Genomic DNA, 13,848 nt, shown 5'->3' with positions numbered 1-13,848 from the left:
TCTCCTTTGCCGCTGCAGCGGTGATACAATTTAAAAAAAAAAAAAAAAAAAAAAAAAAAAACATGTTCTAACTCGCTGTATGAATGCATTAAGATTTCCAATTCAACTGGGGTGAAAAACGCAGCCCGATGCTTCCCTGTTGCCATGTGAGCTTTAAGTTTAAGCCACAGCAGTTACACATGACTTCAGTTGTTGTCACATATTTTCCTTCTTTCTTTAGGGGACCAGAATAGTTGTTGTACAGTGAATGTGGTGTTTTTAGATGTCAGTATCAAGCAAATTACATCCACGTATTATTAACAACTTTTAGAGTGACAAAAAGAATCGGATCAGTATCAGTATCGGCCGATCCTCAAGGCTGCAGTATCGGTATCGGATGTGAAAAAGTGGTATCGAGCCATCCCTAGTGTGTGTGTGTGTGTGTGTGTGTGTATCCTTGGAAACAATATTTCTGCTTTCTGTCATCCCTCAAATCGTGTTGTTTGTCCCATCTGTATCTACTTCATTCATTTTGGAGCAGCACACTCCTACTGAAGCTCCTCATTCTTGCAACTTGTTATTGCTAATGAGAGCTTCTGCTAGCTAATGTGCTAATCAGATGTATTCACAACAAAACAGTCATGGCCATTTGGCCACATACTATGGTTAGCTGGTTGATTATTTCACTCAAATGGGTTAATGTTAAATCAGTCTGTTTGTCCTCCTTTACTTCTGCCAGGTTCCATTCCTTCCTTCTGTTCCTCGGTCAGCCATCCTCCTCAGTGCGGGACATCAAGGTCACTAATTTTTGTAGGATCATTAGTGAGTTTTCTCTTGAGTATCGGACAACTAGGGAGCGAGTCCTGACCCACAAACGGAAACGAGCCGCTCACCGGGAGCGAACTAAGACCCGTGGCAAGATGATCACTGAGGTAAATGTTCTCCATTCTCAAGGTAATGCCAAGCAAGATGCTGAAAGACTACACTATTTTTTTGGTGCAGTTTGGTCTGTTGGTCACCTTGCTTAGTATGCGATGAGAGAATTGGCAAGAAAAACATGTCTCCAGTAAATACCTCTCTTCAGTGTGCCTGCTAATGCTTTAGCATACAGTAGGTTAACGCAATTGTGAATAGCATGACAATAAACCTTTTAGTAATAAAAAGCTGCCACTGATTCATAATAAAAATAAAAATATGAAGTCCATATCAATCAATAACAGCTCAAAAACTTTACATGTCTAGCTAATGTTCTCTGGGGATTGTAAAAACACGTTCTGGAAACCATTGGCAATCACTACCTGAAGTAGAATTTGATTAGCCAGACTGAAAGTACACCAGAAAGTCAATTACAACACCTTGTCATAACATAACTCTTGAAATTCTGGACATCACAGATCTAAAACTTGAAAAAGGTCTGAGAGAAGTTTTCATGTTAAGATATCCAGTAGTGTGCCCACAGATCATGAAGCTTCCATCTTTATTTTGCGGTCATTCTGCCTGTTTGCTGTCTATCAAGATACACATTTGTTTTGTTTTTTGTTTTTGCTAATTCCATATCTTGTTTTTTGTCTGTCATCTTTATGATTAATTCCCCCTCTTCTTTCTTCTTTCTTCATCATTTCTTCTCCTATCTCCTCTGCTGTTGTTTCTGTACACTCTCTACATCTCCTCACTCTCGTCATACATCCTCCTCCACTCTCCTGTACTTCATCTTTCTCTTCTGCCACATCTTTTTCCTTCTTTCTCTCTCACCTATTCTGTCTTCCTGCTCTTCTATCTCTATACCACCCCATCCTTTTATATTTTGCCCCCTCTCTATTTCTTTATCCATCTCTTCCTCCTTTCTTTCCTCCTCCTTCTCTCTCTCTCCTATTCTTCTTCATCCTCTTCTCTTTCTTCTCAGACTGAGAAGTTCTCAGGGGCAGTGCCTCCTCTGGACAGCTCCTCCCCTGTTTGTATGGCAGCAGATTTTGAGCCAGGTCAGGAGGAGGAGCACGAGAACATGAGGAACCTGCTGATCAGCAACAGCAACAACAATATGGCCACCGAGCATCAAGGCTTGAGGCGCTCCAGAGCTGTCCGCAGTAAGACATACACACATACACATGGACAAATGGATAGACAGAGAGGTAGACAAACAGACACAGGCAGAAAGGTGCAGAGACAGATTCATACATATCACTCCGTGTAAATTCATGTGACTGCAGTTTTCTGTGTCTGCAGCACTATATACAGATGTGGAATCTCCTTTTCAGATTTCAGATTTTTTTTTTTTTTTAGCTTTATTTGTAAGCAAGCATTTGTAAGCGATACAATATAAAACACTGACTGCAAAAATATCAGTGACTTGGATGTTAACTAAAAAATATTTTATCTGAAATACAGTGCAGTGAATGCTGACAGTCACACCAAATAAACTGGCTTAATTGCGGTTTTGGCTTTCTATTACACAAAACCAACCATTTCTATGAAAGACGAAAAATGACAAAACAATAAATATATAAATATATAAATAAATACACATATAAATATATAAATGCAAAAATAATTAAATTAATAAATATTTCTACCTGTATTTATTTAATTGTTTCTGTTTTTATTCATGCATTTATTTATTTATTTGTGTATTTATACATTTATGTATGTATTTATTAATTTACTTCTACATTTATTTATTACTTCATTTATTTCTACATTTATTTATTTATTCCTACATTTATTTCTATATTTTTACATTTCTACATTTATTTATTTCTGTATTTCTGTGTCGTATGTTAATGAGGTGGCCGGTTCTTACATTAGTTTTAAGCATGATTGGTTTGTGTGTGTGATCCTATCCACTACTACTGCCTGGACTGGAGTCAGTGGCGGTTCTGCTCATAGACATAATATACGTATATTATGTCTATGGTTCTGCCTATGTTGCCGCCCTAGGCGAAATTATTGCCTTGCGCCCTTCCATGTTACTACTCCTACCCCTGGTAGGAGTAGTAACATGAAGAAATATTTATTAATTTAATTATTTCTGCATTTATATATTTATATGTGTATTTATTTATTTATTTGTTTGTTTGTTTGTTTGTTTTGTCATTTTTTGTCCTTCATAGTTTCGGGAGTTAACATGTTACCAAGTAAAGCATCATTGTAATTACATCACTGGTAACAGATTAATGGATGTTTTAATTTTTGGTAATCACATTACAGTTACTTTTCTAATACAAATCATGTGATAGATAGATAGATAGATAGATAGATAGATAGATAGATAGATAGATAGATTTTTATTGTCATTGCACAATCATATACGTATAATAATGCAACGAAATTAGGGCTCAGTCCTTTCGGTGCAGGGGAGAATACAAAGCATCGTGCATCTTGCTAGTTGAATAGCCAAGTCCAGTAATAGATGGCTGCAGCCATGTCTCTGATATCAGAAAAAATTCAACAGTCACGGAAACACTTGTTGGATGTGCAAGCACAGTTCGTCGTCCCGTGTTCGCCATGGACCTGGCACTGGAAAAAGCTGGGAGGTGGCGGCCCAAAGGGCTGTCCTTTCAGCTGTCCTTTCAGCCGTGTCAATGCACCGGCCCTGATGTTACTTGCATGGGGCATCAGTTGAGTCATGGCAAATTTAAAACTTCAAAAATCACATCAGTAATCAGTCTTGCCTGCTTGATTTAATATTGATCAGTGCAGTGGGTTGGATCAACAGTGCTGAGGAGAGAGCGGTGACAGGGGTGGCTGATTGTCAGGGAGATCTTTCAGAGACCTGGAAAATCTATTGGCTGGTTTCTGTGACCTCATCAGTGAAAGACTGAAGACACAGAAACTACTCATCACTTTGGATCATGTAACCGCTTAAACTGAACTCTCTTTCAAGCACTATGGAAACTGTTGCTACTACAGTTATGCATAATGCTTTTAGGATATTTACCAGTTATGATATTCAACCAGAAAAACATCACTATAGGCTGAATGATGAGATGTTAAGCTGGGTCTGTAGGTGGAAATGTACCAAGACTGCTGACCTGGGAGCAAATAAAGATAAGTCCATAAGTATTTGGATAATGACACAATATTCGTAATTCGCCCTTGCACACCACCACAGTGGATTTGAAATGGAGTAATCAAGATGTGATGGAAATTGAAATTCAGCTATAATTTCAAGGGTTGAACAAAAACATGGGATTAACCACTTAGGAATTACAGCCAGGTTTATACATTGTCACCTAGTGTTGCAAAATTCCCAGAATTTTTAATGTCGGAAAATTTCCATGGAAATTTTTGGAAATTAATGGGAATAAACGGGAATTTTCGGGGAATTTTCGGGAATTTATATTCACTGCATTCACCTGGTCATATACATGTATACATAATAAACATTTTGGTTTGTTATAAGCAGATATGCATGCAAACATGTTACATTATAATGAATTTCCAGGGAATTTTCGGGAATTTTCATAACTGGCAGTGAGTCTTTTACATCACTGTGGAGGAATTTTGGCCCACTCCTCTTTACAGAAATGTTTTAATTCAGCCAAACTGGAGGGTTTTCAAGCATGAAAGGCCTGTTTAAGGTCATGCCACAGCATCTCAATTGGATTTAAGTCTGGACTTTGCCTAGGGCACTCCAAAACCTTCATTTTGTTTTTTTTTTAAAGCCATTCAGAGGTGGACTTGATGGTGCTTTTTAACCCAAGTGCGCTTGAGTTTGAGGTCATGAACTGATGGCCGGACATTGTCCTTCAGGATTTTCTGGTAGACAGCAGAATTCATGGTTCCATCAATTATGGCAAGTCGTCCAGGTCCTGAAGCAGCAAAGCAGCCCCAGACCATGACACTACAACCACCATGCTTGACTGTTGGTATGATGTTATTTTCATGAAATGCTGTGTTAGTTTTATGCCAGATGTAACGGGATGCACACCTTCCAAAAAATTCAACCTTTGTCTAACCCACAGAATATTTTCCCAAATGTCTTGGGGATCATCAAGATGTTTTTTTGGCAAATGTGAGTTCAAGGTTCAAGTTTTCACCATTTGTGGCTAATGGCTCTCACTGTGGTTCACTGGAGTCAAAAAGCCTTAGAAGTGGCTTTGTAACCCTTTCCAGACTGATAGATGTCAATTACTTTGTTTCTCATCTGTTCTTCTGTTTCTTAAGATCGCAGCATGATGTGTTGCTTTTTGAGATCTTTTATCCTACTTCACTTGTCAGACAGGTTCTATTTAAGTGATTTCTTGATTCAACAGGTCTGGCAGTAATCAGGCCTAGGGGTGGCTTGTGAAATTGAACTCAGCGTTCCAAAAAATGTCAAAAAAAAAAAGAAATCAGGAAGGGGGAAAATACTTTTTCACAGCACTGTATGTCCCCCTCAGCAACTAAAAAAAGTGGTGATATTGATGCTGACATATTTTTTATTGATTATTGTTTATTTTTGCCCCATTCACCTTAAGTTAACAACAACATAAATTAAAATTTCCAAATTTCCCAAGCTTAAATTTCCATGGAAACTTTTTAAAAACCTCATTCAAATGGATAACAAGAAAAAAAAAGAAAATTCCCAAAATTCCCGAGCCGAATATTCCTGGGAATTTTCGGAAAAATTGGAAAAAGAGTGAAAGCAAAAATCTCCTGAAAATTTCCAATATTCCAGAGTGAAAATTCCCACAGGAATCTTTGGAAACTTTCCGGGAAATTTACCAGAAACTTTCCACCCCTTTGCAACACTATTGTCACCCCATTTTCAGAGGCTCAAAAGTCAATGGACAAATGATACATATGTAAGATATATATATATACTGTTTACATTTATATAGGCTGTTTATATTTATTTACGTATACTGTTTATAGTTTATACATACTGTTTATATTTATACATATTGTTTATAATTGATATATACTGTTTATACTTATATATTTTATATTTTATATTTACATTACTTTTTTTTTTTTTTTTTTACCTTGCTTTATTTATTTATTTAGGCTTATACTGGGACCTGAGCTAGCTAACGTTAGAAAAAAGGGTGTACTGTAATCTTAAATCAACTGACTGTAAATATGTTGGACAGTAACTGTCATCACAATAATGGCCTGGTGCAAATCTGTGCAAAAATAAATAAAGGCCTGGAGCGAATAGCCACCTGGTTCTTTTAAACGCCTGGGGTCCAAGTTGATTTTGCGTATTATACGCCCGGGCGATTAATTGGGGAAATACGGTATAAAGATTATATTCAATATTTGGAGGGAAATCCTTTGCAGTCTATGAGTGCCTAAAGTCCAGAACCCATGGACAACATCACCAAATTCTGAGTTTCCTCCCTTGAGATGCTCTGCCAAGCCTTTACTGCAGCTGCCTTCAGTTGCTGCTTGTTTGTGGGTCTTTCGGCCTTCAATTTGGTCTTCAGCAGGTGAAAAGCTGGGTCATGAGCTGTTCATTTCATTCTCCACACTTTTCTTGTCCATCATTCTGGTACAAGTTAATCTTCATCTGTCCAAAGAACCTTGTTCCAGAATTGGGCAGGCTTTTTTAGATATTTTTTGCAAAGTCAAATTTTGCCTTCCTGTTCTTGAGTGACACCAGTGGTTTGTACCTTGCTGTATACCCTCTGTATTTATTTTCTTGCAAATGTCTCTTGACTGTAGATTTGGACGATCCAGAGTGTTTTTGACTTCCCTAGACATTGTGAATGGGTTTTTCTTCACAAGGGAAAGAATTCTTCAGTTATCAACTTTAGATGTTTTCTGTGATCTTCCAGGATTTTTGGTGTTGCTGAGATTACCAGTGCATTCCCTCTTTTTCAGGATATCCCAAACCGTTGATTTGGCTACTCCTAAGGTTGTTGCTATTTTTCTGATACATTTTATTTATTTATTTATTTGTTTGTTTGTTTGTTTGTTTGTTTGTTTGTTTGTTTGTTTTATCTATTTTTTTGGTTTTTGAGTCTAATGATGGCCTCCTTCACCTGCATAGACAACTCTTTGGATTGCATGTTGAGAGTTCTGATAAACAGCTACAGAATGCAAATGCAAAAATGTATAACTTATAACTCCAGACCTTTTATTTTCTGAATTTCTCATGGAATAATGAGGGAAAAGGCCACACCTGTCTATGAGACTGCTTTTTAGCCAAGTGTCCAATTACTTTTGAACCTCTGAAAATGGGGTGAAAAGGTATAAAACTGGCTGTAATTCCCAAACAGTTGAGCCCCTTAAAGCTGAAAGTCTTTACTTCAATCATGTCTTGATTACTCCATTTCAAATTCACAGTCGTGGTGTACAAGGGCAAAATTATGAATATTGTATCACGCTTCTGGACCTAACTGTATAATGTAATGTACAGTCTGATCTGTTTAGAGAGTGATTTAATTATAGTAATTAGTAATCAAATTCCTTTGTAGAGAGTAATTGCTTTTTAATTGCTTTTTTTGAGTATCTTACTCAACACTGCAAACTAAACTATAGAAGAGGAAATGGAGGGAGCGGTAACTTACTGATGTATGGAGACTGAAATTAAGATAAAATGTTTGAGTCACATCTTACTTGTGCACTAAAAATAAAATAAATAAAGCACAACAAGATTGAAAAATGCAATTCCCTTTTTTTCTTCATACTTCAAAATAATTTGTTGCTGCAAATGATGCAGGCATTTTTTGAGCCAATCAGTTCCAAGTAAACAAACACTGTAGCGCCCCCTGTAATATTGAATACAGCATCCAGGCACAGACCAACAATGTGCATCACTCTCTGAAATTATGTCCAAAAATGATGTCAGTATGTACCTTACTACTGTGTTAGTCTGTTAGCGTGTTGTGTTAGTCTGTTAGCGTGTTGTCCTGTGCTGTGTGTGTCTGTATTGGACCTGCTTCTGGTTCTGGTCTGCAGGTCTCGGCAGAGCAAGTCCATCCCATATGTCGCTAGCTAAAGAGGATGGTGCTAACAGCCAAGATGATGCCACCGATGAGATTATGGACCGGCTGGTCAAGTCTGTTACCCAGAATCCTTCAGACAGGGCCTCCAGCCCCAAAACCCGCAAACGGTCCCGTCTCAACAGGAAGTCATGTGAGTACATGGGCTTATGCAATTGGCTGTTTGTCACTGTCATTTGTGCAGTCTCAAGGTTGTTTTCCAGGATCATGGCAGAAACTTGAGTAGCAGAGGTTATCCTTTTACCAACAAATACTGTGAATAACAGTATTTGTTTGTATTTACAATTACGTCAATTACAAATGGTGAGTTAATTATTATTTATGATTTAGTAATCAGTATTAAATAATTAAACAGCTACTTGATAATGAATTAATAATCTATTTTATTTTTTAGTTACAGCTATCTAGCTGTCATTAGACTGTAATTCTCCCTCGCCAGCAAGGAAAATCAGAGCCGATATGATAACCAATTTTTAAAAGATTTTTCAACACAATCAGTTAATATGGTTGGCTGCTGATATTTTAAACTGATTTTCTCTGGGTAATATGTACATAATACATACATGCTGTACTGCACTTGGCTTTGCAGTGATTCTATTTTTTTTTTTCTTTTTTTTTCTGTCTGCATTGTTCTCATAGTTAAACACCGTATTGGGTGTCCACATATTAGAGGTCGATGCAGTTTTAGTCTTGCAGACAAAGATTTTTAAGCTTTGGTGCCTCAGTGACCTTCACCAGCCTTCCCTTGATAGTAATCTAAGTTTAAGGGAGTGAAAATCACAGGAGAAGAGGGAGTGAATTTGACCATGTGTTAGAGGAGTGACTTGGCACCTTTAAGCGGGAATCATCAGCTGTTTAGGTTAGGACTCGCTGGCAACTAGAGTGACAAGTCAAACATGCCAGTGAGCCTTGAACCACCATGCCAGTGAGCGGATGAGGAAGTGCCCTGAAATTTCTTTGGACCATATGCAAACTGTAGTGCTTTTGTCGTGTCCCGTCGTAATGTGCCAACGTGACAGCCAGACATAATTAGTAGCTGTACTTGGAGGAGAGGTTTTTTTTTTGTAGCACTTTGCAAGACTAACCTTACAGAGGGTCTTTGAATGGTTTATAATTACATTGTTAATAAGTTTGTAAACTTTATAAATCATTAATAAACAATTACAAACAAGCTGTAATATAGTTTTCATACACTAAAGCAGATAGCGCGGATGGCTGATTGATAAAGGGACAAGATAAAACAAGCTAAGCAACTAGCAAGATCTGAGATTTAAACAGAATAGATCCAGTGCAGTTCACTCTGCAACGAACAAAGTCATCAGCATTCATAAACCACAGAACTGATAATGGTTGTGGAAAGCAAACGTTTCCCCGGGGACCATTTTCCGGCAGAGAGACTGTTTCCTTCTGTGCTGCTGCTTTTAGGAAAACTAATGTGGACAACTTAATACAGTGATGGAATACTGGTGTGAAGAAATTTCAAGTCTCTAAAAGTTCATTTTCATGTTGTGGTGGAATGAATGGAAACCAACGGCTAGAGAAAAGGAAGGAAAAATGATATCAGAGTTCTAAAATACAACTGCTTGCTTTGGGACAAGATTAGCAGAAACCTGAACATGTTGTAGATATTACACTTGTTCAATGTTCAACATGCTGGTCTTTTAAGCTGATACACCAGAATGTCCTTTTGTTTCACTAAAATGTCTTTTTCTGTTAGTTGTGGACAAATGTAGAATGTTTCTGTGCCAACATCAGCAGTGGCTGGTGAGGAACAAAGTCTTATTAAAGTTATTTGTGGTTCAGGGTTCAGGGCTCAGGATTCAGGGTTAGGGCCTGCAGAAGGGCAAGGCTAGCTGAGCCTCAACAGCAAGTTCAGTCTTGTTCAGGTCTCTGTGTTCAACCATAACAGAATAGCTGTGTCCAAAACAGGTCTGTTATCTCACTGGCTTCATATCACTGTTTGCACTTCCTCACTAAATCCCCTCAGAGCAGATTACTGTCACATCCACCATCCTGCTGTTTGAAGGTCACCTGGATTTGGAGGAGCAGATAGTCTTAGTGCCTTCGTTCTCCTACTGAGCTGTGCAAGGAATGGAACCCACGATTAAAATATGGGGGAAAAAAATGCCTGTGAAGTAGCCAAGTACCCCTACAGTTTGAGGATGTTCTACTTGCGTGAAATGTTGTGAAATCGTGCTGCATTTCTAAGTAGATATTCCAGTCTACATTCCACAGGGTGGAATGAGTACTAGAACCACTTGGTAAAGTAATGGTGGTTCCACTTGAACCGCCATTACTTTACCTGATATTTTACTGATACTTTGCTGATATTTTATTTCTGCAGCAGTGTTGATTTTAGCAGGGATTTTCATTTTAGATATAGGTGTTCTTAGATTTTTAAATTGTATTGTAGACAGGTTTTTATCATTTATTGTTCATAAAGTTTTGGTTAAAATGTAGTTATCAGAAAAAACAGAGATTTAGTCAGTCAGTGTTTTTTTTTTCACATTTCAGTCAAATTTTAGTAAAGTAAAGTTTTGCTTAAATTAAGTCAGTTTGTTGTATTTTTTCCTCCCATCCTGAATTGGCATGAATTCTTCACAACCACTGTTCTGCTTTCCGCACACCTGAATGGTGGCTAAAGTGTGCCCTGATATAGTATATATTTCTATCTAAATTTGAGGGTACAGCAGACATGCTGTAATTTATATGGAATCAGATTTGTGCCAAAAAGGCCAAACAAAAACATGAATTTGAGAGAGAAAAAAAAACACTGTAGCAAAAAAATGTTATCTCAAAACTAAAACGTCCCTGTAGGCTTTGCAGTTACGCTGCTAGCTCTGTCGTTTGTGCTTCCTGGATTTTTGTTTGTAATTCTGGCACAAATGTCTCATTAGCTACTGAATTTTTGGGTGACAGCTCAGTGTCCCAGACGTTCAGTGCAGCAAGCAGTAGTTTCAATTTTGGCCTGGACAACCTAAACAGTGGCACTGGGCATTCACTACCTATCTTCTCCAGATTCCTGACAGATTAATAAAGTGTTCCACTTACAAAAAATCAATTCCAACTCTAAAAACATTAATTTAACATTCTAAAAATGTAAAATTAATGGGACTATTGCTCTCTTTCCCCCTTGTAATTGAAATACGTCTACCATTCTATTTTTTATTACACAAGCTGCCGTAGCTCATTTTGATTGTGATAGAATTAGCATTTTAGGATAACCTAATGAAATGTGCTCCATTTTAAAGACATTATGGTTACTTTGTGGTGACATGGCAATGTATGTGCCTGCATTAACTGTCACTCAAAAACTCAGTAGCCAATGGAAATGAAAAAACATGCCAATGCAAGACATTTGTGCCAACTTCAGGCAGCACAAAGGAGAGAGTAACCGCAAAGTCCACAGTGAAGGCACAAGTCTGATGAGTGAGAAAAAAGCAGGGGGGACTGTAAAATAAAGAATATATTATCAAAAATGTAAAAGGCCAGTAATTTGTTACGCAAATCATTTGTTTGCAAGTTAAAACTTTAAATTTTGAGATGACATACTTTTTTTTTTTTTTTTTTTGCTTCAGTGTTGTTTTTTTGTTTGTTTGTTAGTTATTCTCAAATTTGTGTCTTTGCTTGATACTGAGGAAGTTTTGTTTGATAGTTTTGGCAAATCTGATTCCATAACTTATAGTTACTTACACTACTGCGCTACATTTGTCAGTGGTGGAGCAAAATAATGACAGTACCCCATTTTCAGACTGTTGGGATCTTATTGCAAATCTTTCACTAATCTACTAAACAGTATTTTATTTCAATAAAGTCTCAGCTTTTAATGTTGGTTCACACTAATCACCCTCCACAGTAAGCTCTTGTGAAAGAAGGCAGGCTACAACCAAATTAGCGAGCATATAAGTAGTCTAGCAAACAGATTTATTCACTCTTTGTATTCCTCCACCTAAGTAGACTAAATAAGTGGCTTATTTGACATATTTAAGCAATGTAGAGAGACACTCTTCAACACTATGTTAATTGGTGAAAGAAGATTGTGGGAACAGGCTGAAGGAACAGTTTAACTATGTGACATTGTGTTAATGGCATTTTTTACTAAACAAGCGCTTCTTTCACACTGGCGCACAATTATGATTTCAACAGTTTATTTGTAATTTACCTCACAACATCAGTACTGCCTGTGGACATTTCAAACTGCTGAAATTTATTTCCAGTAAAAAGTTAAATATTCAAGGTCCGTGTCCACGCGTATAGAGTTTTTTGAAATTGAAACTTTATTTGTTTAAAAAAAACAAAGACCCTGAGTATGTGCAAAGAACCTGAGGAGTGACTGGGGGTTAGGGTTAGGGTAGTTAAGAAGGGTCTATCTTGGCTCAGTGGTGCACTGGCATTATGACTCTGCTGGGCTTCTCATGTTTTATATAGACAGAGGAGGACACTGAGCTTCTCCTAAAAGTCACAAATCAATAAAAGTTGTTGAAAATAACTGTGAGGTTAGCACCCCACTGGGAGAATGAAGGAAAGAAGCCGAAGTTTGAATTTTGGAAGTGGTTTGTTTACATTTGACTTTGGTGAAAAGCATGGGATTCAGTCAGTTATCCAGTACTTATGAGTAGAATTTAAGTAATAGGCCTGGTATGCATTATACATATTGACTACAATTATACTTGGCTAACTATTTGGCATTTAGCCACGGAAATAATGTATCTTTGAATATGTGTTGTATATGTGAATATGTAAATTTGTTTACTGCAACTATGACTACAAGTATTTGTCAATGGCACTTTTTCCAGGATGAAAATAAGACTAAAACTAAGCAAAAATTAATCTTTGTTGACAGAAGCTATGACAAAATACTGTATAGTGACATTTCCGTCAACAAATGAAATAGACAAAAAGTGCCAGAAATAGACTGTTTGAAAAAGAGCAGCCTTACTTTTTATGCATAAAAACTAAAGCTATACAAACCAGTGTCCAACATTAACTTTTTTTATCTGCAAAGGTGGCTGGTAGATTTTTTTTTTTTTTTTTACCAGTCAAATAAGTTGCTTTTTGCTGTTGCAGTATGCTATTATTACTACGACGCAATGTCATCTTGGTCTCAAATGCAAATCTCATTTAATGTTATAGTAGTGTACATATATAACTGTAGTAACATTATAGCATTTGGGGCTCTATCTTTCACACTGCGCTAGCCGTTGCCACTATCCGCTACCCGTGAATTACGCATTTAGCAGCTTCCACTATCCCTAAATGGTATCTTGCGGCCACACTACCCGCTATACATTATGCCAACTCCTTTATTTGCGCCTGGAGGTGTGTCCGTGGGCGTGTTTTATGCACTATCCCTAAAATTGCTATCTTGAGCACACCACCCGCTATCCACATTCCCTAAAGTTTGGGCTTTTACAAGAGCATGCCCAGGTGGCTTCAATGCGCGCCTCAACGGAGCCACGCCACGCCACGCCACGCCACGCCACGCCACGCCACTGATACCGGGACGCCGCCGGAGTATATTACTCATATAGACTGTTTAGAGGAAAGACTGTTTTAACTTGGACACTTATGCCAGTATGTTTTATTTTTTTTATCATAAGCCAGCAGCTGTGCTATATTTTTATTTTTAATATTTTATTTGCCCAATCTACCTTGTCAATAAATTTGTTTACACATAGTTCCACCTCTGCGTCTTGTGTCTGTGTGGTGTGGCCCGGGGATTTTACTCAATCAGTAGGCCTACAACCTTGTGACACGTCCACTTGGACACATGTGGACGTGCACATGTGGCTCCACCTCCTGAATTAACGCGCCTATATTATAATATATAATAAATATATAAAAAGCCACCTTGCTTTAGCCTCAGTTGAACCCCTGAGAAAATCTACCTCCCTCTCTCCATCACGGGTTTCGGTTTGCGGATTTAGGATAGCGCAGCCTG

General features: G+C 37.7%; 1 protein-coding gene across 10 annotated transcripts in view; it reads left to right on the top strand.

Annotated features, from left to right (window-relative positions):
* Positions 1 to 13,848, top strand: part of fhod1 (formin homology 2 domain containing 1) — a 196,861-nt gene that overhangs the window by 180,202 nt on the left and 2,811 nt on the right. For 9 of the 10 annotated variants that reach the window (XM_030078385.1, XM_030078377.1, XM_030078372.1 and 6 more), the window contains 3 exons: positions 719 to 911; positions 1,883 to 2,063; positions 7,864 to 8,040. In XM_030078385.1, coding sequence (XP_029934245.1) covers positions 719 to 911; positions 1,883 to 2,063; positions 7,864 to 8,040 — 551 coding nt within the window. Of the gene's footprint in view, positions 1 to 718; positions 912 to 1,882; positions 2,064 to 7,863; positions 8,041 to 13,848 lie in introns of those variants that run through there. The other variant, XR_003930106.1, reaches the window with a different exon arrangement.

This window comes from Myripristis murdjan, chromosome 3 (assembly GCF_902150065.1).
Source record: "Myripristis murdjan chromosome 3, fMyrMur1.1, whole genome shotgun sequence".
In the NCBI taxonomy this organism is placed as follows: domain Eukaryota; kingdom Metazoa; phylum Chordata; class Actinopteri; order Holocentriformes; family Holocentridae; genus Myripristis; species Myripristis murdjan.
This window is presented reverse-complemented; position numbering and strand designations above follow the sequence as displayed.